The sequence below is a fragment of the Podarcis tiliguerta genome, assembly GCF_965153285.1.
Source record: "Podarcis tiliguerta genome assembly, chromosome: 8".
NCBI lineage: Eukaryota > Metazoa > Chordata > Lepidosauria > Squamata > Lacertidae > Podarcis > Podarcis tiliguerta.
This window is the reverse complement of record NC_139541.1, coordinates 78796137-78819733: the sequence shown is the minus strand read 5'-3', so window position 1 is coordinate 78819733 and position 23597 is coordinate 78796137. Positions and strand designations below refer to the sequence as shown.

General features: G+C 46.3%; 1 protein-coding gene across 1 annotated transcript; it reads left to right on the top strand.

The window, feature by feature from the left end:
- The first annotated feature begins 1006 nt into the window (after positions 1-1006).
- On the top strand, positions 1007-22572 carry DMAC2 (distal membrane arm assembly component 2). The gene is made up of 6 exons (XM_083456000.1): positions 1007-1136; positions 3605-3795; positions 7208-7288; positions 9655-9782; positions 13021-13183; positions 22037-22572. The coding sequence occupies exons 1-6, from the start codon at positions 1098-1100 to the stop codon at positions 22254-22256; spliced, it is 822 nt and encodes a 273-aa protein (XP_083312126.1). The 5' UTR covers positions 1007-1097; the 3' UTR covers positions 22257-22572.
- Positions 22573-23597: the final 1025 nt, after the last annotated feature.

Genomic DNA, 23597 nt, shown 5'->3' with positions numbered 1-23597 from the left:
CCCATGATTCTTTCAGAGAAGCCATCACAGTGCTCTGAATGTGCTGCTGTCTCTCAGAACAGATGCTGGAAAATGACACGTAAGGGCAGGTGGTCTCCTCTTTGTACAACCTACTTGCAAGCTTCCCAGAGATATCAGCCTACTGCTTTTGAAAGCAGAATGATGGATGCTCTCCTTTGGAGCCCAAGGAAGTGTTAAGGAAAAGTTATTCTTAAGACAGTAGCTGGGCAAGGAAATGGTGGGGATGGTACATATAGAATAAGTAGAGAAGAAGAAGAACATATGTTTAGAGAAGATTGGAAAATGTTTATTGAATATACGGTGGAAAATTGTGTACGCTTGAAAACGTTGGCAGCATTAAGATAAATTCAACAGTGTAAATAAGTTTTAATGGATGGAATAACGGAATACTGAATTATCTTTTGTAAAATATGCAGGAATTTATGATGTGCAAAATGAACTATGGAAAGAGAAGGGAAGTCATTGATATGCAGGTTTTGCATGTGAGCTTGTGCTGAATGCCTTCCTTTTATTACACCAACTTGCACCCACCCATACAGTGCCTCTGATCACATGCAGAGTGCTTCAAAGAGGCACTTTTAAAACAATCTTTGTTAACAACAATCCCTTTGGACATTTGCAGCCATTTCCAAAACCTCATTCTTTATTTAAATCACCACGATCTTGCAGAAATTAGATAAATCAGTGTCGAAAACGACATATGAATGTCCAGCCTGGTTTCAATCTTCCTGTCGTGGCACCTGGTCAAAAGAATGAAATCCTGGCTAAGCCAGTATAACCTTGTCTTGCTGTCAACCAGGGAAGAAGCCTTTACATGTTCAACACCTGGCCAAATGAATTTTATTTTTATCTGATCGATCTGGACAGGTCTTGCCCTCTTTCCTTAAAAGGAGCTCATCTCCTCCGCCTTGAGAACACATAGAGTAAATACATCTCCAATTCCAGGTAAGGGCAAGAAATCGACAGGAGACTTCATTTGCCGCCTTTGAGCATGCCCAGAATATAGGGCGCATGCTCAGTAGCATTGAAAGGGATCCTAGACGGCATTTCCGCCCTCCTTCAAGTGCCCGTACCGAATGTCACATGACTTGTCCAAGATGGCTGCGCCCATGTTGGTAAGTGACCTGGTGGAGGTGCATGGTTTTTTTTTCTTGGCAATCTTGTCTTGGCCATGTTAGCAGCGGAGCTGGAAGGACCGGGGGTGGGGAGTCGGAAGCGAGGAAGTGTTTACTTTCACACGGCCGGCATGGAGAAGAGAATATGCTGTTGTCGCTGCTTTCCATGTGGCTGCTGGGGAAATGGATGTCCCCCCCCCCAGACTAATCTCTGCTCTGCCCGGTTGTCACCTTTTTTACGGGCTCTTCGCCCGCGCCGTTAGCAGCAACTTGGCAGACAGAAATTAAGCACGGGGCGTTTATTCCTGCTGTTGAATTTCTCCGCAAGCAAAGCTTCCAGTTGGAGGACTTTATCAGCAGCAAGACTTTAAAAAGTGGGAACCGGCAACACTCCTTGCATCTCCTGGGGGAAGATGATGAGGGCTGATAGCTACTTTGGTTACCATGGTTGCCAACTTCCTATTATACCAGAGCTGCTGTGCTTTAACAGCTGTGACAAAAGAGATAATTTAGTAGCTGGAAACTTTCCCCATTACTTCATCTTTCTGCTGAGGATAGATTCACCTGTTGCATTTTTGCCTGACACCTGCTACTGCTAAAAGCACAGGAGCCTTGCTAGGAAGGTGTCAGCAGCGCATTCTCCCATCCCAGCAAAAAGGGTTCCTTAGCTAATGCTGGTCTTTCCCTGCCTCTCTCCTTTTGTACAGTCATTCATGGAGTCAGTTGCTCATATAATAGAGAAATGTGTATTGGTTTCTGAGTAGCCGAGTTCATAAGTGTCTAGTCTTTATTTTGTTTTGGCTAAACTGAAAGACCTACAGCTCCTTGGGTTTGCACTTGTTTTCATTACAGTGGTACCTTGGGTTACAGATGCTTCAGGTTACAGACTCCGCTAACCCAGAAATAGTACCTCGGGTTAAGAACTTTGCTTCAGGATGAGAACAGAAATTATGCAGTGGCAGCAGGAGACCCCATTAGCTAAAGTGGTACCTCAGGTTAAGAACAGTTTCAGGTTAAGAACAGACCTCTGGAATGAATTAAGTGCTTAACCCGAGGTACCACTGTAATGTGGATTCCAAAAACAGCGTTTGCTGTACGACCAGCTGGTGGTGCTATACATCAACAAAAGATGCTGCTTCTGTGTTTTGACTATTATATTCTGTACAGCATTCGTAATATGTAATTTTATAATGTTGGGTTGCTGTTTCTGCCTGACAGGGCTCTTGTGCTGTTAGCAACTGCATGGAGACAGAAAATGTGTAGAAGGAGTTTTTGCCTTCACTGTTGTCTTCTTGCCAGGAAGTCAGTTACCTGCTGGATTTCAGACCTTGCCCAGGATTGTGCACTAATTAAAAGGGCTTACAGCTCTGTCCAGGCCATGTCTACTCCAGTGTAAACCCTGCTGAATTTAGTGGGGCTTGCTTCCAGGAAAGCGCGATTAGGATTGCAGCCTAATCCTATTTAGCTGAGAGTAAGCCCAGTAGATGGGACGCGGGTGGCGCTGTGGGTTAAACCACAGAGCCTAGGACTTGCCGATCAGAAGGTCGGCGGTTCAAATCCCCATGATGGGGTGAGCTCTATTATAGCTTTCCCAGTGGCTGCTTTTCCCAGATACAGTGGAACCTTGGTTCTCGAATGGCTTGGTTGACGAACAAATTGGCTCCTGAATGCCGAAAATCCGGAAGTAAGTGATCCGGTTTTTGAACATTTTTTCGGAAGCCGAACATCCGACACAGCTTCCGTTTGAGTGCAGGAAGCTCATACAGCCACTCAGAAGCTGCACCTTGGTTTTTGGTTTCAGGAGTCAAACGAACTTCTGGAATGGATTAAGTTTGAGAACCAAGGTTCCACTGTACATGGTTAAAAAAGTAGGGAAGAGGATGTTGTTAGACTCCAACTCCCATCAGCCCCAATCAACATGAGCAATGGATAGGGATGATGGCAGTAGGGCTGGGTGATAGATCATACCAAACAGGTTTGAAGTCCATATTGTGATATCAGTTTCACAATTTTTGACCTGCTGATATATCGTGAATCATGATGCTATGCAAAAATCACAATGCGGGGAAAACCTTATTTCAGACTTTGTGGTATATCAGTATATCGCAATGTTTAGCTGCTGATATATTGCGATGTTGAAAACCACATATCGCTCAGTCCTAGATGGGAGTTGGAGCCCACCAGCATATATAGAGCAGAATATATAAGTGCCAAAAATTATGTGGGAGAGTTATATTGCAGAATGAGTTAACAGGCGGCTGGACCTGGAAAAGTGGAAGAACGGTGGCCTAAAAAGGATTTATTGTGTTAATGTGGGAAATGGTCACGTTACATTTCCAACCTTCCGTTGGAGATGCAAGAAGGAATGACACAAGGAAACTGCAATATTTAGACAAAATGTGTCTTCCTTTCCAAATAACTCTCTCTCTCTCTCTCCCACCCCTACCCCTGTTTTGTTCTTTCTCCAGTTCCAGCACAGCCGAGGCTTTGTCTCATTATGCTACACTAGCCTCCGGTACAGGAGCAAGTCAACTTTGCCCACTCCAGGTCCCGTGAAAAGCAAGTTTCTCCAGTACCTCTGCGACCGCTTCTATGACATTGAAACCATTGTAGACTTTGGCAAGAGGCTAAGGCTATGGAACGCACAAAGGAAAAACAGGTATATGCCCCTGCCTCGTGTTTTTCAGGAATGTTTCTGTTGGGAATCTAAGGTGAGAGACCCACGTGGCAGAAGTTGTCCCCAGTTCCAGTCACCACACAGAGGCAGCTTAAGGTCCAAGACAGTTTACTGCTGCAGAAAATAAGGCTTCAGTAATACAGTTCCGGATGCTGATGTATATGTACAGTTTGTAGGCTTTGCAGATACAGATACAGGCAACTCCTCACTTACGCACAGTCAAGGCGTAAGGCCTCTCCCAGTATGCCCCACGGAGGGCCTTAAGGTCCATAAATAGCAACACCCTAGAGGTCCCGGGCCTTAAGGAAGTTAGATTAGCCTCAACCAGAGCCAGGGCCTTTTCAACACTGGCTCCAGCCTGGTGGAATGCTCTGTCTCATGAGACCAGGGCCCTGCAGGATCTGATTTCTTTCCGCAGGGCCTGCAAGATAGAGCTGTTCCACCTGGCCTTTTGACAAGGATAAGACAGAGGGAAGGGATTTGCTGATTAAATATTCGAATTGGAATACAGAGAGGGGCGGTGTGGGGAAGTCTGGGAAACAAGCGAATGTAAGTAATATTATGAAAATGGAATTGTTTTTACTTGTTTTCTTTTTACTTTTGTATTTTTCTTTTTCTTTTTTCTATGTGAAAATCTTAATAAAATATTATTAAAAAAAAAAAAAAAGAGCTGTTCCACCTGGCCTTTTGCTTGGAGTCAATTTGATTCCCTCCCCCTCTCCCCCCCCCTTTCTCCTCCTGTGATGAGGCTGTATTTCAATGTTTTAATGTTGTATTTAACCTTGTTTTTAAGTTGTATTTCAATCAACTTATTTTTATTATTGGTTGTTAGCCTTGGCTGGGAAGGGCGGGGTATAAATAAAATTTGTTTATTATTATTATCGGGACGCGGGTGGCGCTGTGGGTAAAGCCTCAGTGCCTAGGACTTGCTGATCGCATGGTCGGCGGTTCGAATCCCCGCGGCGGGGTGCGCTCCCGTTGTTCGGTCCCAGCTCCTGCCCACCTAGCAGTTTTAAAGCACCCTTAAGTGCAAGTAGATAAATAGGTACCGCTTTATAGCGGGAAGGTAAACAGCGTTTCCGTATGCGGCTCTGGCTCGCCAGAGCAGCTTTGTCACGCTGGCCACGTGACCCGGAAGTGTCTGCGGACAGCGCTGGCTCCCGGCCTTTAGAGTGAGATGAGCGCGCAACCCTAGAGTCTGTCAAGACTGGCCCGTACGGGCAGGGGTACCTTTACCTTTACCTAGCCGCCCTGAGCCCAGCCTTGGCTGGGAAGGGCAGGGTATAAATAAAATATTATTATTATTATTATTATTATTATTATTATTATTATTATTATTATTATTAAGGCACGTGTGTGACCACAGATGTGTGCACCATTTTCGGCCCCGGAAGGGGGCAGGGTGAAGCACATCACACCAACACACACGTTGCCTTGGAACACAACCTCTGCGCAAATTACAGATATATACAAGCACAAAGTATTTCTGTTGCTCCAGCAATTAAGGCGTAACAGACTCCATCTCACAGACAGACTCGCTGACTGACTAATGAGCTGATATGCCTTAATCACTTATGGCAATGGCTCAGTGCCGCCAATAATAATAATAATAATAATAATAATAATAATAATAAATTTTATTTATATCCCGCCCTCCCCAGCCGAAGCCAGGCTCAGGGCGGCTAACAACACTAAAATAGTGCAACATTATAAAAACATTATAAAAGTTAATTAAAATCAAAATTGATGGCAACCATAAACTAAAGTTTTGTAAAGATTGCCAAAGGAGGGAGTCAGGCTGCACCTTGACCAAAGGCCTGGTGGAACAGCTCTGTCTTGCAGGCCCTGCGGAAAGATGTCAAGTCCTGCAGGGCCCTTGTCTCTTGTGACAGAGCGTTCCACCAGATTGGAGCCGCAGCCGAAAAAGCCCTGGCTCTAGTTGAGGCCAGCCTAACCTCTCTGTGGCCTGGGACCTTCAGGATGTTTTTGTTTGAAGACCGTAAGGTCCTCCATGGGACATACCAGGAGAGGCGGTCCCGTAGGTACGAGGGTCCTAGGCCATATAGGGCTTTGAAGGTTAAAACCAGCACCTTAAACCTGATCCTGTACTCCACCGGGAGCCAGTGCAGCTGGTATAGCACCGGATGAATGTGATCTCGCAGCGAAGACCCCGTAAGGAGTCTCGCTGCGGCATTCTGCACCCGCTATATAGTAACAGGCTTCGCTCACCTTGCACATGTTGCCTTACCTCCCACATGGGGTGGTTTTGCCCATGAAGGAAATTAACCCCTTCCTCCATGTCCATTTCCTCCAACAGTTTCTAGACCAGAGGTGACCCTCTGCTGGGCTCCCAGCTCCCACCAGCCCCAGCCGACATGGCCAAAGGGGAGGGATGATGGGAGTTGTAGTCCGACAGCCTGCCTGGGGATCCTTGGATCTGTACTGTTTTCACACACTAGCAACGCATCCTGTAGAATTCTATCTGTGATACTTCAGCTGCACAATCAGAATGGATTTCAGGAACCAAAAGGTCATACTGTATTGAAAAAATACGACTCTTGAGCCCTCTGGCCCCAGGATGGGAACCAGGCGTTCCGTTTTGGTAACTGTAACTGCGGTTTAAGGAGCCATTTGGCCCCTAGCTTATACAGTGGTACCTCTGGTAGCGAATGGAATCCGTTCCGGAGCCCCGTTCGCAACATGAGCAGAACGCAACCCGCGTCTGCGCATGCACAGGTCGCGATTCACCGCTTCTGTGCATGCGTGTGACATCATTTTGCACGTCTGCGCATGCGCGAGCGGCGAAACCCGGAAGTAACCCTTTCTGGTACTTCCAGGTTGCCGCAGGACGCAACCTGAAAACACGCAACCTGAAGCAAACGTAACAAGAGGTATGACTGTACAGTGGTACCTCAGGTTAAGTACTTAATTCGTTCCGGAGGTCCGTACTTAACCTGAAACTGTTCTTAACCTGAAGCACCACTTTAGCTAATGGGGCCTCCTGCTGCTGCTGCGCCGCCGGAGCACGATTTCTGTTCTCATCCTGAAGCAAAGTTCTTAACCTGAAGCACTATTTCTGGGTTAGCGGAGTGTGTAACCTGAAGCGTATGTAACCTGAGGTACCACTGTATATCAGAATTTCCAACCTTGCTTACGTCTCCGTGCTGCCCTTGGAGAGCTCAGTGCGGAGGAAGATGGAGGTAAAGTTGGAAAGGAAAGAGCGATTGTAAAATGAGCGTCATAAAGTGAGCTTCCTACCGTCTCAGAGTAGCTTTAGACCACGTTTGTTTGTTTGTTTTGTTTTAATGCCCTCCTTTAATGTGGGATCGGGTGAACGACAAAGAGCCGGTTACAAGGGATTTGAATGACTAACATGTCCCAACTTGACCCTCAGGTACAACATCCAGGCGAAGAACCATTTCGGGGAAAATATCGCAGCTGCCGTCTTTGTCCTGGCTTTGAAGGGAAGCATTAGGTATGTCAAACGTGCCCTGGCCAAAGCACTGCATTGTGGGAGTTACCTGAGGATCTTCTCAGAGACTCTTGATCCCCTGAGGGCCTCTATAGATTCCCTCTTGGTGTTTTCTTTGATGTTCCTTCCAGTTTTATAGCCCAAGGCAGCTAGAATAAAACTGGGAGGGCGGCTTGTTCTGCCAGTTTTCTGTGGGAGCCATTTTGTTGATCCCAGGCACTCGTGCATTTAAAACCACCTCTAGAAAAACCCCTCAGGAAAGGAGAGAGAAAAGGCTTTTAAACAAACATAGCCATTGTTTGCTGAGCTTCTTGTTATACAAAAATACATGCAATGTATTTCAAAGCATAGGTAAAAATACGTTGCCCTTTTTTTGTTGTTCAATAAATTTATCAATCAATTTTATTCATTGGTAGTTATTCAGAGATATACAGAAATACATACCCATTGTAAAGTATCTTTTTATATAATATGCTGAGATAAAACAGAGATAAAGAGCAAAGTCAGAAAGAAGGAAGTACAAGAAAAGGAGAAATATAAAGAAGAGAATGCAAGAGAAAAGGAAAAGGAAAAAAACTAATGAAAGATAGAGTAGAAAAAAGGAGTTCTGACTCTCTGCAGTTACATATGACTTTTATTTTTTAAGATCCAACCATTCTCTCTTCTATAAACCAGTATATTTTTTTCAGTCTTAAAATCCATATATTACAAGTTCATTTTCTCTTTCAGGCAGAAAGTCCCTAAGAAATTTTCAATCCTTAACAAATGTTAGTAGTGATTTTTCTCTAATTAAACATGTTAGCTTAGCCATCTCAGCCAAGTCCAATAATTTTATCAGTCATTATTCTATAGTGGGTCTTTCCATCTTTTTGCGTGCTGTAGTCTCGTCGCAGTAATCATATATTGGAGTAATTGTCCATAATCCTTTTCTAACTGTATTTCAGTTAGCCCTAAAAGAAAGAGTTCTGGCTTCAGTTGGATATTAACTGGTAAAAATATGTTGCAGTAGAAGCGTATTAGCATAAAAACACATGCGATTAAAAAAAAATGCACAAAGGAAGCCACCATATCAGTAGCAGAAAAACTTGGCAGCACAGCTAACAGCAAACCGTATTACCTAAGGCAGTCAAAGACCTCTGAGAAAAGGTTAAGTTTTTACCTGGTGCTACCTGCCAAGAAGCCAGGTGGAAATAACTAGGTAGAGCATGCCTGGATAGAGCAGGTGGCGCTGTGGTCTAAACCACAGAGCCTAGGGCTTGCTGATCAGAAGGTCAGCGGTTCGAATCCCCGCGACGGAGTGAGCTCCCGTTGCTCGGTCCCTGCTCCTGCCAGCCTAGCAGTTCGAAAGCACATCAAAGTACAAGTAGATAAATAGGTACCACTCCGGCGGGAAGGTAAACGGCGTTTCTGTGCGCTGCGCTGGTTCGCCAGAAGCGGCTTAGTCATGCTGGCCACATGACCCGGAAGCTGTACGCCGGCTCCCTTGGTCCGTAAAGCAAGATGAGCACCGCAACCCCAGAGTTGTCTGCAACTGGACCTAACGGTCAGGGGTCCCTTTACCTTTACCTGCCAAGGAGCCAAGTGGAAATCACTAGGTAGAACATGCCATAATGGGGACCAGAAAAGGCCCTTTTCCCTTGCCAGCCTTCTCTGAGCTTCTCTCAAAGTTAGAACCTGTTAAGTGTCCGAACCTAAGAATGGTCTTACAAAAAACGCCAGCACCCAAATTCTGTAGAGAGAAAAAGCCAGATTCTGAAATGATGATGATGATGATGAGAAGAAGAAGAAGAAGTTATTTATATCCTGCCCTCCCCAGCTAAAGCCGGGCCTCAGAGTGGCTAACAACAGTAAAAATAACACAATTTACATAAAATCACAATCAATTAATTGAAATACATTATAAAATCAATTCAATTCTAAAATCAATTCAGAGTCAAATTAATGGCAACCATTGGGCTAGAGTTCTATGAGGATTACCGAAGGAGGGGGTCAGACTGTGCCTTAGCCAAAGGCCTGGTGGAACAGCTCTGTCTTGCAGGCCCTGCGGAAAGATGTCAAGTCCCGCAAGGCAGACAGAGCGTTCCACCAGATCGGGGCCACAGCCGAAAAAGCCCTGGCTCTGGTTGAGGCCAGCCTAACCTCCCTGTGGCCCGGGATCTCCCAAGATGTTTTTGTTTGAAGACCGTAAGATCCTCCGTGGGACATACCAGGAGAGGCGGTCCCATAGGATTATCTGAAAAATCCTGCCAGTTTTACACCCCTCACGCACACACACGCGCCCTCTGCTTCCTGCCTTTTGCTGAAGCTGCCCCGTGAAAGAACCACCTACAAGAACGGGTTGTAACAAAGCAACATGATTTTTGTTTCAGGCTCCGGGGCAAAACGGAATGGGAGGACCAGAAGGGCGGCTTGGTTTTCCTACAAGATAAAGACGCCTGCTTGGAAGGAGCCAACCTCAGCGGCTCCATCATCAACTACGAAGGCCTGGATAACCTGGGTAATAAGACGTTGTGCTTTTGAGTGTCCAGAGGGCTTCCAGGTGGACGGACCTGTGTTGTCCTCGCTGCAGGAATAGGCAGCTGGAGGCTCTGGGTTCAAATGTATCCGTCCTCCTACCCCCACAGCAGTTTCAAGCAGCTGTTAAATTATAGGGGGAGAAGACAGGGGGCTGTAGATTAAATCTGCAAGCCTCCTCCCCCCACCTGAATCCCCCAATTTTAGTTAAATCCCCCACACCTTCGTAGCCTTCTTTTTAAAAAAGTAGCTAAAGGGGTCATCACAGAAGATAAGGAATCTGGGCCTCCTCTGTCCCTCTCTCCTAGGACACCCCTTCCCCTTACTGATCTTACCACTTTCTCCTGGGCCCCATTTGCACAATACATTAAATGTATTAAGTACCATATTTTTTGCTCTATAAGACTCACTTTTTCCCTCCTAAAAAGTAAGGGGAAATGTGTGTGCGTCTTATGGAGCAAATGCAGGCTGCGCAGCTATCACAGAAGCCAGAACAGCAAGAGGGATTGCTGCTTTCACCGCACAGCCATCCCTCTTGCTGTTCTGGCTTCTGAGATTCAGAATATATTTTTTTCTTGTTTTCCTCCTCCAAAAATTAGGTGCGTCTTGTGGTCTGGCACGTCTTATAGAGCAAAAAATGTGGTACTTAATTCGTTCCGGAGGTCCATATATAACCTGAAACTGTTCTTAACCTGAAGCACCACTTTAGCTAATGGGGCCTCCTGCTGCTGCCGTGCCGCCGGAGCACGGTTTCTGTTCTCATCCTGAAGCAAAGTTCTTAACCTGAAGCACTATTTCTGGGTTAGCGGAGTCTGTAACCTGCAACGTATGTAACCCGAGGTACCACTGTACTCTTACACCACTTTAAGCAGCCATGGTTCCCCCCAAAGAATTCTGGGAACTGTAGTTTGTTCAGGGTGCTGAGAGTTGTAAGGAGATCCCTACACTTTACAGAGTGGTTTAACAATCGGTCCCTCTTCTCAGTGAGCTCTGGAAAAGCGATGCAGGAAGAAGCCCTTCCTTTTTAGCTGTCCTGGATCTTCAAAAATGCAGCCACAAGTTCTAGTTCTAGTGCAGCAGAGAGACAGAGCAAAACATTTCCCCTCACACTTTCTCCAGGCCACGTGTAGTTTTATAAACTTCTGTTATGTCGCCTCGCCGTTTCTCCAAACTGAGAAGTCCCTGGCGCTGCAAACTTTCCTCTTAGAGAAATTGTTCCATCCTGCTTGATCGCTTCTGGTTGTGCTTTTCTGAACCTTTTCCAACTCTGCAATCTCCTTTTTGAAGTGATACAATTAGAGTTGTACGTTGGCATTCTTCGTCCCGTTTGCACCAGCCCAACCCCCTAGCAGGGCACAAGCAGGGCGAGTTTTTCAGGCGAGGTTGTACAGTACACACACGGTATTCTAAGTGCAGTCACAACATAGCTTTGTATGATAGTTGCTTTCTAACAGGAAAATTCAATAATACCAGTAATAATTTTATTATTGATACCCCACCCTACTGGCTGAGTTTCCCCAGCTACTCTGGGCGGCTTCCAACACATAAAAACATACACGAAACATGAAATTTATTACGGTCAGAGACTAGCTTGAGAAAACACAAACTACAATCCCAATAGCAAAACGAAACATTTAAAACAATATACAACAATGGATTTTAAGTTTAAAAGTGCGATAGGCATATAAACACAAAAAAACTTTAAAATAGACTGCCTTAGAGAAATGACCCAAAGTCGCCCGTGGATCCGGGTTTGGGAATTTTCTTAACAAACCAGATTCAGGGGATGATCTGTGACTACAGATCTGTGCGCAGAATCTGGCGACAATCTGGGTTGTCTTGTGGTCTTTGCCTAACAGGAGAAGGTCGAGTTTTTGCTTTACCGGGAGATCAGCAAGCCTCACCTGCAGGGGGTCAATGGTTTCATAGAAACATAATAAAACATCAAATTTTAGAAAACATTCCCTGAACAAGGCTGCCTTCAGATGTCTTCCTAAAGTTTTGTAGTTCTTTATCTCCTTGACATCTGATGGGAGGGCGTTCTACAAGGCGGGTGCCACTACAGATGCAGCTTCACATCTTGTAGTGAGGGAACCACCACTTAGAGCTGGATCTCACTGTGAGGGCTGAATGATGGGGGTGGAGACGCTCCTTCAGGTATACAGGGCTGAGGTCGTTTAGGGCTTTAAAAGTCAGCACCAACACTTTCAATTGTGCTTGGAAACATCCTGGGAGCCAGTGAAGATCCAGTAGGACTGGTGTTATATGGTCCTGGTGGCCACTCCCAGTCACCAGTCTGGCAGCCACATCTTGGATTAGTTGTGGTTTCCAAGTCACCTTCAAAGGCAGCCCCACGTAGAGCACATCGCAGTAGTCCAAGTGGGAGATAACCAGAGCATGTACCGCTCTGGCAAGACAGTGCGCAGGCAGGCAGGGTCTCAAGTCGGCATACTAGATGGAGCTGGTAGACAGCTGCCCTGGACATAGAACTGACCTGCAGTAGCCAGTGATTTTTTTCTGGTGATACAACAATCATATGGACACTGAGGTCCAGTGCTGAGGGCCTTCTGGCGGTTCCCTCACTGCGAGAAGCCAAGTTACAGGGAACCAGGCAGATGGCCTTCTTGGTAGTGGCACCCGCCCTGTGGAACGCCCTCCCATCAGATGTCAAAGAGAACAACAACTATCAGACTTTTAGAAGGCATCTGAAGGCAGCCCTGTTTAGGGAAGCTTTTAATGTTTGATCTATTACTGTATTTTAATATTGTGTTGGAAGCCACCCAGAGTGGCTGGGGAAGCCCAACCAGATGGGCGGGGTATAAGTAATAAATTATTATAAATTATTATATGGGTGGAGGGGTGGTGTAGGAAAGGAAATGGCTATGTATTATCAAATATCTATCATGCATCTGATAGATTTGGGCTCTGGACAATACTTCTTCCCTCCCCCTCACCGCCCCTTCACAATAAATTTGTTAGATGCTACAGAGCTGCTATGTTTTTACTTTTAAGTCCCTGTCAGAGAAAAAGGCAGGGTATAAATACATCATCATAATAGGGTTGCAGAGTTCTGATTTGTATCTCTTTTTAGCACTGAGCATGCACCTGTCTGGACCACATTACATACTGGCAGGCATTGCCAGTATGGGGGTTGGGCTAGATGCAGATTGGCCGCAGCCAGTTTACAAACCTGCTTTTCCTTCCCGCCCGCCCTCCCGCAGTCAACCAAAGAAACCTGAAGCAGCTGGACCTCAGCAGGTGCCCCTACATCGACGACTGGAGTCTGAGTCGCCTTCACAACTTTGCAGACACCCTGCAGGAGCTTTCGCTGGCTGGGTGCCCGCAGGTCACGGAGAGGGGCCTGGCCTGCCTCCACCAGCTCGAGTGAGTACCAGTCAGTCCAAGGGGGTCCGAGTCGCGGTGCCTAGCAAGCAGGGGCTAGGAGTCTCTTGCCTGAGAGCAGAATCCAGATACAAAGTCAGAGGTCCAGTCCAGAGGTCAGGGAATGCAGACGATCACAGAGCCCAAGGGTCAAATGAAAGGTAGGGCCAGGAACCACAGGCGTTGCTTCCAGCACCTGACTGCTGCTGAGAGCTGTGTTTATTTTATTTTTTTTAATATAATTTTTATTCAGTTTACAAATAAGACAAATTAATACAATTCAAACAATTTATAAAACCATTCTCTCTTTTTTGACTTCCCTCAACTTGGCTGGTACTCCTTCCCTTCTCAATTTCCCACACATTTCTTAGTTCTTATCTACTTCTTAAATTAAATCTGCTTTCAATCCATAATTTTAACTTTCTTTTTTACAAAGCTTCGCTAAACGTTACAAGCGTTATTTGTTTTTCACTTAAATTATGCATATATTCTGAAAATTTTTCCCATTCTTCAATAAATCTCTGATCTCGTCGATTCCTAATTCTTCCTGTCATTCTATCCAGTTCTGCAAAGTCCATCATTTTCATTCTCCATTCTTCCAGTGTTGGTAGTTCTTCTTGTGTTTAAGAGAGAGAGCTGTGTTTAAGAAGGCTGAAACCAGCTGGTTCTCATCAGCGCCTTCTCTTCCGTGTCCTCGAAGGCTGATCAGCTGCAGTCACAATGCATTCTCCTCCTTCAGGTGTAGCATTCCCAGAGCAAGGAAGGATTGGACTCTTATTAATAAAATACACACGAGGCCTGACCAGCAAGACTCTGGGAGGAGTGTGTATAATAATTCCTCTCCACCCCTCAGCCCAGGTCGTTTTATTCACAAAAGAACTTCTTACACAGTGTTCGTAAGAACCAATCTGATTTCCTCTGAGCATTTCAAAACCCCCACATAGGACAAGATCAGAAGAAATTCTTTTAACTACAAAGAAACTATTTCTTACTCAAGCATGCATATGTAGTTCAGAGTAAATAAAATAAGAATAAAAGGAGGAATGCATTCAGCAAAACCCCGGAGGTCATAAACAGGAGAGGCAGTATTTACTATCTTCTTGTGAACTCTCTTCCTGGCCCTTAAGATCTATCTAAAGATTAAACTGTATCAAAGCTACCTTCTATCTTTATAGAATCATAGAATCCTGGAGTTGGAAGAGACCACAAGGGCCATCGAGTCCAACCCCCTGCCAAGCAGGAAACACCACCAGAGCACTCCTGACATATGGTTGTCAAGCCTCTGCTTAAAGATCTCCAAAGAAGGAGACTCCACCACACTCCTTGGCAGCAAACTCCACTGTCAAACAGCTCTTACTGTCAGGAAGTTCTTCCTAATGTTTAGGTGGAATCTTCTTTCTTGTAGTTTGGATCCATTGCTCCGTGTCCGCTTCTCTGGAGCAGCAGAAAACAACCTTTCTCCCTCCTCTATATGACATCCTTTTATATATTTATGACCCAGGATGCCTGATGAACAACTGGCCTGTGTTTTAGAATACTTATACGTGTCTGTCAGGTGTAGAGAAAGCAAATGGCCGAGGTGGAGATTCTTGTGGGATTCGATCAGAAACCATTGTCAATGAATCAAACCCAGTCAACGCAATGTTTTCATCGCGGACACAATGGCTTCCTTCATTTTTCATAATTCCTCATAGCAATCCCACCTGACCCCCGCACTCTGGATATTTGCACCCCTACATTCAGGCTGCAGTTCAACAGGAGAAGCTGACCCCTGGCCCGTGACAGAGGGGCTTGTACTGGCAAAATTTGTACTGGCAAAATCAGGGCTTGTACTGGCAAAATTTGTACTGGCAAAATCAGCCCCAGTGGATTTGCAGACTTCCTCTGTGCCAGTCTACGGCTGGGGCTGATGGGAGCTGTAGTTCAGAGTGGGGGGCACCTGGTTGGCAATGGCAGCTCTGTGCTAACCTGCCAGAGAGACAGCTGTGAAACTTGAAAGCCTTGCCATCCCCTCATTTGCCTTGCCCGGAGCGAGAAAGAGCAGGTTGTTGACTAAGTGCTCCGGCAGGCAATGGCCTGGCTCACAATAATCTCAAGAATCCTTAGTTAAAATAAACGATGGCTTGATGTGCTAGTGCAGTGCTCGCAAAATTGGCTTGCAAGCACTTCACACAAACACACCCTCTCTCTCTCTCTCTCTCTCTCTCTCACACACACACACATGCACACACTCCTGTTACTGCTGGGAAACAAGCCATTGTCTGCTTTGTCATAATGCCCAGTCCAGACTTATGGTTTGTTTCCCTCACAAAGCAGAAATGCTACGCCACTAACAAATCTGGGTTTCGAGAGAAACATGCCACAAGTTATGAAAATCCAGTAGGACGGTAAGGGGAGAAGTGGAGGGCCTACATATGATGACAGCTGAGGGAGAAGTGGGCACGATTTGAGGAAAACAGGCTGGTGGGACGAACTTGGCCTGTTGGTCAGAAGTTCCCTCCTCTGGTCTGATGTGGCGCAAGCAGCTGAAATTGTAGTTTGCTTCTCCCTTTGTGTTCTCCATCCGTAAGAAGAGTCTGCAGGATCAGGCCAGGGACCCATCGAGTTCAGCATCCTGACCTCTTTTTTTTTTTTTAAATGATCTTTATTGGTTTTACAGATTTTACAAATTTCACCATCGTAATACATAATACATACCTTATTATTTTTAACCTTAATACTTTAACTCTAAACAAGTTTGTACTTCCCTCCCTCCTCCTTCTGGTTTCTCTATATTTTCTTTATATTTACACATTTGTTGGAGGACCTTAAGGTCCATGAATAATCATAGTTTAGAGGTCCCGAGCCCTAAGGAAGTTAGATTATCCTCCACCAGGGCCAGGGCCTTCTCAGTGATGGCTCCGACCTGGTGGAATGCTCTGTCCCATGAGACCAAGACCCTGCAGGATTTAACTTCCTTCCACAGGGCCTGTAAGACAGAACTATTCCGCCTGGCTTTCAGTTTGAACCTGGCCTGATCTTTTGTTACCCTTCCTTCCTTCCCCCTCCCCTTTTTGTGAAGATTACCCGCTCTGGGATCCCAAAGCTAATTCTCCCCTGGCCTCCTTGCTGGCCCAAATAGGACTAATTTAGCTAGCTAGCCCTGGTTATCATCTAATGTTTATTGGATGGATTTCCCCCCAAATTGATTTTTGATTTTATTGTTATTTATGCTTTATACCGTATTTTATGCTGTTGGTTTTTTTTGTAGCATCAATTAAGTGTTTTAAATTTGTTGTTAGCCGCCCTGAGCCTGGTTTCCTGAACCGGGAAGGGCGGGATATAAATAAAATAATAATAATAATAATAATAATAATAATAATAATAATAATGTTTACATTCTATGTGTACTTAATACTATGGAATAATACCATTCAAAATTTCAATTAAATATACATCCTTCCATTGTTGTAATATATTTGTTCAATGTTCTTAAATCCTGCTTCCACAGAGTAATGGATTAAAACTGGTACACATGAAAGACACACACGCACACACGCGCACGCACACACACACACACTTGTTTTTCATGTGTACCAGTCTTAATTCATTACTCTGAGTTTGTGGAAGCACGTTTGGCACTGAAAGCTTGCAAGGAAGGATTCGGATCCTAGTTGTCTAAATATGCTCCTGCCTTTAGCTGCTCAACTCACCTTTTGCCCTTGATCTGAAGGATGGAGGCAGCAATGTTTGCTGAATACCAATTACCGGAAACCACAGGAGGGAACGAGGGGTCCTGTGTTCGAGTACCGCTTGGTGGTTTCCCACCGGAGGCCCTGGATGGTCCCTGTGAGAAAAGGAGGCTGGATTAGATGTGCCCCCTGGCCTGATCCCGCAGGCTCTTCTTATGGATGGAGAACCTGTGGCCTGCCAGGACTTGTTGGACTACGGTTCCCAACAGTTGCAAAGGATGATGGGAGTTGTAGTCTGGAAGCGTTTGGAAGGTTTGCCTGTCCCTGATCTAGACCATGTGGACCAAAAGGCGAGGGAAGCACTTTCAAGGTTTTAACATTTAAAGCCCTATATGGCCTAGGACCCTCGTACCTACGGGACCACCTCTCCTGGTATGTCCCATGGAGGACCTTACGGTCTTCAAACAAAAATATATCAGAGATCAAGGGCCACAGGGAGGTTAGGCTGGCCTCTACCAGAGCCAGGGCTTTTTCGGCCGTGGCCCCGATCTGGTGGAACGCTCTGTCACAAGAGACTAGGGCCCTGCGGGACTTGACATCTTTCCGCAGGGCCTGCAAGACAGAGCTGTTCCACCAGGCCTTTGGCCAAGGCACAGTCTGACCCCATCCTTTGGTAATCCTCACAGAACACTAGTCAATGGTTGCCATTAATTTGATTTTGAATTGATTTTAGAATGAATTGATTTTAGAATGCTATATTACATTTATTGTTATTAGCCATTCTGAGCCTGGCTTCGGCTGGGGAGGGCGGGATATAAATAAAAAATTATTATTATTATTATTATTATTATTATTATTATTATTAAAGCTGCCGTGAGTCAGGCAGAGACAACTAGGAAATCAGGACAATCTGGAAGAGATTCAGGTCATGGAGCATCTTCCTTGAATTGCAACCCTGAGTCAGGACAGGGTGTGGCCGTTGCAGATGAGCTGTTCCTTTAGCCTCTCTGCCACCCACAGTGTCGCCAGTTTCCCAAAGGTGATTTCCCCTTTTGGTTGTTTCGGGCCGACTATTCAGGACTGCCCCATGATGCTGAATGGCAGGAACTTCAGGACTGAGAAAAGGAAATGTTGCTCCCCACAGCCTGTCATTAGCTTATGGAATTCCCTGCCACTAAAATTCCACCAGTAGTGATGTATGGAAGTGAGTGATGTATGGAAGTGAGAGCTGGACCATAAAAAAGGCTGATCGCCAAAGAATTGATGCTTTTGAATTCTGGTGCTGGAGGAGACTCTTGAGAGTCCCATGGACTGCAAGAAGATCAAACCTATCTATTCTGAAGGAAATCAGCCCTGAGTGCTCACTGGAAGGACAGATCCTGAAGCTGAGGCTCCAAGACTTTGGCCACCTCATGAGAAGAGAAGACTCCCTGGAAAAGACCCTGATGTTGGGAAAGATGGAGGGCACAAGGAGAAGGGGACGACAGAGGGCGAGATGGTTGGACAGTGTTCTCGAAGCTACCAGCATGAGTTTGACCAAACTGCAGGAAGCAATGGAAGACAGGAGGGCCTGGCCTGCTCTGGTCCAGGGGGTCACCAAGAGTCGGACACGACTAAACGACTAAACAACAACAACAAAATTCCACCAGCTTGGGTGTTTGTTTGTTTACTTATTTTTAAAAGGATTAAGCAACATTTATAGAGCAGCCAAGCTGCTGAGGGCTGTTAGCCATCACTGCTAAATGGAACCTCCACATTCAGAGGCACTGTATCTTCACAACCTTCATAATTCTCTGTTTTAGTAATACTCCAGAAAGCTAGCCGATCTGGTTTGTTGAATTTGTGCGTTGCTCATAAGTCCCAAAGCGATTTACCAGGACCAAACAAGTAATACAGTAGAAAATACAAAAAGCGTATTTTTAAAAAATATTATCAGAGTAAACACAAAGCAGGCTTAAAAAAAAATGCTTGGGGTGGTGGATCATGTAAGTTAACCTGAAGCCCCGCACAGTGGCGTAGCGTGGGGGGTGCAGGGGGGGCCAGCCGCACCGGGCGCAACATATGGGGGGGGGGTGCTCGCACTCGCAGCTCTCTGCCCCTACCTGGCTCACTCACTCTCTCTCACTGTAGTGCTGGCTGTGCGAATCCGATCCGAGCCGCCGGGTCACCGCCCACTGTGGGGGGGGGGTGCCAGGCGTGCGGTGTGGTGCGGTGCGGAGAGAGAGCGAGGGACTATCTGGGGGAGGGACAGTGCAGCGGGGGGGGGGGGGGTGCAAATTACTTGCCTTGCCCCGGGTGCTGACAACCCACGCTACGCCACTGGCCCCGCAGATTAAAAGCAGGACTAGCTAAAGGAACCTTGGGTTAATTGGTTAAATTTGCCTGTAGTATTTTTTTAAAATGGGAGTGGGCAGTTCTTCTTCAGCCCAGTGGACACATGTCCTTATGGGTGGTAAAGGTAAAGAAACCCCTGACCATTAGGTCCAGTCGCGGACGACTCTGGGGTTGCGGCGCTCATCTCGCTTTACTGGCCGAGGTACAGCTTCCGGGTCATGTGGCCAGCAGGACTAAGCCGCTTCTGGCAAACTAGCGCAGCGCACGGAAACGCCGTTTACCTTCCCGCCAGAGCGGTACCTATTTATCTACTTGCACTTTGATGTGCTTTCGAACTGCTAGGTTGGCAGGAGCAGGGACCGAGCAATGGGAGCCCACCCCATCGTGGGGAATCGAACCGCCGACCTGATTGGCAAGTCCTAAGCTCTGTGGTTTAACCCACAGCGCCACCTATGTCCCCCCCTTATGGGTGGGGGCAGAGGCAAAAAGTCGGCAGGGCAACAGATGGGGCTTTCACCTTTGCACTACAGGGCTACATTCCAGCCATGTACAAAATAGACATTTCTGCAACGCCCCGTCCATCCAGCCACGTGAGAGGCACTCATAGGACTTATTTCAGCTAATGAACATCACCTGAGGAAGAGCGATGGAGCAGCACTGGTAGAAGACCTGTCATGACCCAGGAAGCATCTCAAGGGATTCTGTATTCAGTCCCTGGGTGCGAGTCCCTAGTTTAGGCTTCTGTTTACGAAATTTAAATTTCTCTCCTCACTGCAGAAAGTCCTGAAATGGCTTCCAACCCACCCAAGTAAAAACACAATAGCAAAAATAAATAAATCACATAACTTTGTTGAAATCACACTGAAGGATATTCAAGGATGTAATATCATAAAAGGGTTTATCCCCGATATTATCCCTCTACCTAGCCTACGGTGAACCAGGAAACATAGCATTCAATCATGGGTTATAACCATGAACACGCTTCTGCACCTGTATTTTAAAAGAAACAACGTCCTTGCATTGAGACATGATGTGTGTGTGTGTCACGGCTTAGAGGAGGCCTTGTTCTAAGATTACGTTTGCCGTCTTGCATAAGGGCTAAGATTAGTTTTCATAAAGGCTAAATTAGTATTTGGCTTAGCTAATTGGGGCACTGTTTTACTCAACCAAATTGTGGTTAACTGATTTCTGCAACTGATTAATTGGCCACACACCAGAACCCTCATTAAAATCCCCCCTGATTAATCCATTACGGCTTTGGGTGTTTAATCTACCGTCAAGTCTTGTTGTTGTTGCTGAGTCATTTAGTCATGTCTGACTCTTCGTGACCCCATGGACCAGAGCACGCCAGGCACTCCTGTCTTCCACTGCCTCCCGCAGTTTGGTCAAACTCATGCTGGTAGCTTCAAGAACACTGTCCAACCATCTCGTCCTCTGTCGTCCCCTTCTCCTTGTGCTCTCCATCTTTCCCAACATCAGGGTCTTTTCCAGGGAGTCTTCTCTTCTCATGAGGTGGCCAAAGTCTTGGAGCCTCAGCTTCAGGATCTGTCCTTCCATTGAGCACTCAGGGCTGATTTCCTTCAGAATGGATAGGTTTGATCTTCTTGCAGTCCATGGGACTCTCAAGAGCAGGCATCCCCAACCTTTGGCCCTCCAGATGTTTTGGCCTACAACTCCCATGATCCCTAGCTAACAGGACCAGTGGTCAGGGATGATGGGAATTGTAGTCCAAAACATCTGGAGGGCTGAAGGTTGGGGATGCCTGCTCAAGAGTCTTCTCCAGCACCATAATTCAAAAGCATCAATTCTTTGGGGACCAGCCTTCTTTATGCTCCAGCTCTCACTTCCATACATCACTACAACTCTGCTGAAATAATAATAATAATAATAATAATAATAATAATAATAATAATAATAAATTTTATTTATATCCCGCCCTCCCCAGCTGAAGCCGGGCTCAGGGCAGCTAACAACAATAAAATAGTACAACATTCTAAAATCATTTAATTTCATGTTAGCCGCCCTGAGCCCAGTCTCTGCCAGGGAGGGCGGGATACAAATAAACATTTATTATTATTAATATTATTATTATTAGTTTATTTTTTCTGAAATCAAATAAATATTCCTTTTTTAAAAAAGGAAACACTGGCGGAGAAGAAGAAGAGTTTGGATTTGATATCCCGCCTTTCACTCCCTTTAAGGAGTCTCAAAGCGGCTAACATTCTCCTTTCCCTTCCTCCCCCACAACAAACACTCTGTGAGGTGAGTGGGGCTGAGAGACTTCAGAGAAGTGTGACTGGCCCAAGGTCACCCAGCAGCTGCAGGTGGAGGAGTGGAGACACGAACCCGGTTCCCCAGATTACGAGACTACCGCTCTTAGCCACTACACCACACTGAATTAATTATAAAATTAATTCAACTCAAATTGATGGCAACCATTAGGCTAAAGTTCTGTGAAGATTGTCAAAGGAGGGAGTCAGGCTGTGCCCTGACCAAAGGCCTGGTGGAACAGCTCTGTCTTGCAGTCCCTGTGGAAAGATGTCAAGTCCCACTAGATTGGAGCCACAGCCGAAAAAGCCCTGGCTCTAGTTGAGGCCAGCCTAACTTCTCTGTGGCCTGGGACCTTCAGGATGTTTTTGTTTGAAGACCGTAAGTTCCTCTGTGGGACATACCAGGAGAGGCGGTCCCATAGGTACGAGGGTCCTGGGCTGTATAGGGCTTGAAAGCCATCCTTGCTTTTTTTTGCTCTCTATTGGTAAAAATGTGCAAAGTGATCATTGCCACGAGCATTGCACATGGGCAGGAGGCTGTGCAAATGGCTTTATGAACCCTCCCTCTCTTGTCCTTTCAGGAATCTCAGGTTCTTGGATGTCTCTGACCTGCCCTCCGTCCGCCACAAAGAATTGGTTCGGATCCTGCTGGAGGAGATGCTGCCTCAGTGTCACATTGTGGGGATGAACCGTCCCGAGGGGTTGAACCTGCCCTTGGACTCTGACAAACACGGAGGCGAAATAGAGGAGGAGCACCAGGGAGGTGCTGGAAGCCAGAAAAATAGAGAAGTCTCCATTTGAATGGGGAGGGCCGCAGCTCAGATACTCTCCCCCCCCCCACCAACCATGCAAATCGGAGCGTTCCCCCAAAGGCGACACAAAGACAGCAAAAGACGTGGTTGCTCAGAAGCGGGGATGGGGAATCTGTAGCCCTCCAGGTGTTGCTGGACTCCAACTCCCATCAGCCCCGGCCAGCTTGGATGGTGTTGAGGCATGATGGGACTTGGAGTCCAACAACACAGTTTCCCCACCCCTGTTCTGAAGAATGCCTACACTGCGGTTATTTCACCTTCCTTATGTTCCTTCACATAATAAACAGACCCTCCATATTCTGGCAGTGTGTACCTCTGAGCTTTTATCATTCCTTTATTTAAATACAGTGGTACCTCGGGTTACATACGCTTCAGGTTACAGACTCCGCTAACCCTGAAATAGTACCTTGGGTTAAGAACTTTGCTTCAGGATGAGAACAGAAATCGTGGTCTGGCGGTGCAGCAGCAGCAGGAGGCTCCATTAGCTAAAGTGGTGCTTCAGGTTAAGAACAGTTTCAGGTTAAGAACGGACCTCTGGAATGAATTAAGTACTTAACCCGAGGTACCAGTGTACAGTGGTGCCCCACAAGACGAATGCCTCGCAAGACGGAAAACCCGCAAGACGAAAGGGTTTTCCGTCTGCAGAGGCGCTTCGCAGGACGAATTTCCCTATGGGCTTGCTTCGCAAGACGAAAAATGACGGGAAAAAAACCTCCAAAACCCCTTATTCTGAATCGCTAGGCTGCTAAAAGCATTTTAGCAGCAAAACCGCTAATCCCCCCCCCCTAAAAAAGCCGTTTTTAGCCCTTTTTTAGCCAATAGCGCTAATAGCGCTACTCCGTCAATGGGCTTGCTTCGCAAGACAAAAAAACCGCAAGACGAAAAGACTCCTGGAACGGATTCTTTTCGTCTTGCGAGGCACCACTGTAATTTGGTGAGCACACCAGAACTAGAGTTGTTGTTGCAGGCATATGTCTGTCTCAAGAGACAATGGAGTGCACCTCCAGGGGTGAAGTCAAATGGCTGTGTTAGGAGCACTGAAGTGAGCTCCCTGGGGCGCAAGCCTGGGCAATGTGGATGGAGGTCCGGGGCTGCTCAGTTGACAAGACCCCCCTATCGGCTCTCTGATGCGGTCCAACGGAAAGCTGAGCAAGATGTTGGGCACCAGCTTGGCTGCAGGAGTTGATGGAAGGAGGCATACAAGGCACTATCCAACCGCCTTAGGGACAACTTCAGATTTGTGTAGGGTTTACTCCGGAGCCTTTTCTTCTCCCAAAGATATTCTGCAAGGCAGCAGAGGGTTAGGATCAGAGTTTCCCTTCTCCTTGAT

Bases quoted from the DNA above. Each gene is read 5' to 3' on its own strand.
- DMAC2 (XM_083456000.1), top strand. From the start codon at position 1,098: ATGTCACATGACTTGTCCAAGATGGCTGCGCCCATGTTG. The intron at 1,137-3,604 runs GTAAGTGACCTG...TTCTTTCTCCAG, and splicing joins AGATGGCTGCGCCCATGTTG to TTCCAGCACAGCCGAGGCTT. The intron at 7,289-9,654 runs GTATGTCAAACG...TTTTTGTTTCAG, and splicing joins GCTTTGAAGGGAAGCATTAG to GCTCCGGGGCAAAACGGAAT.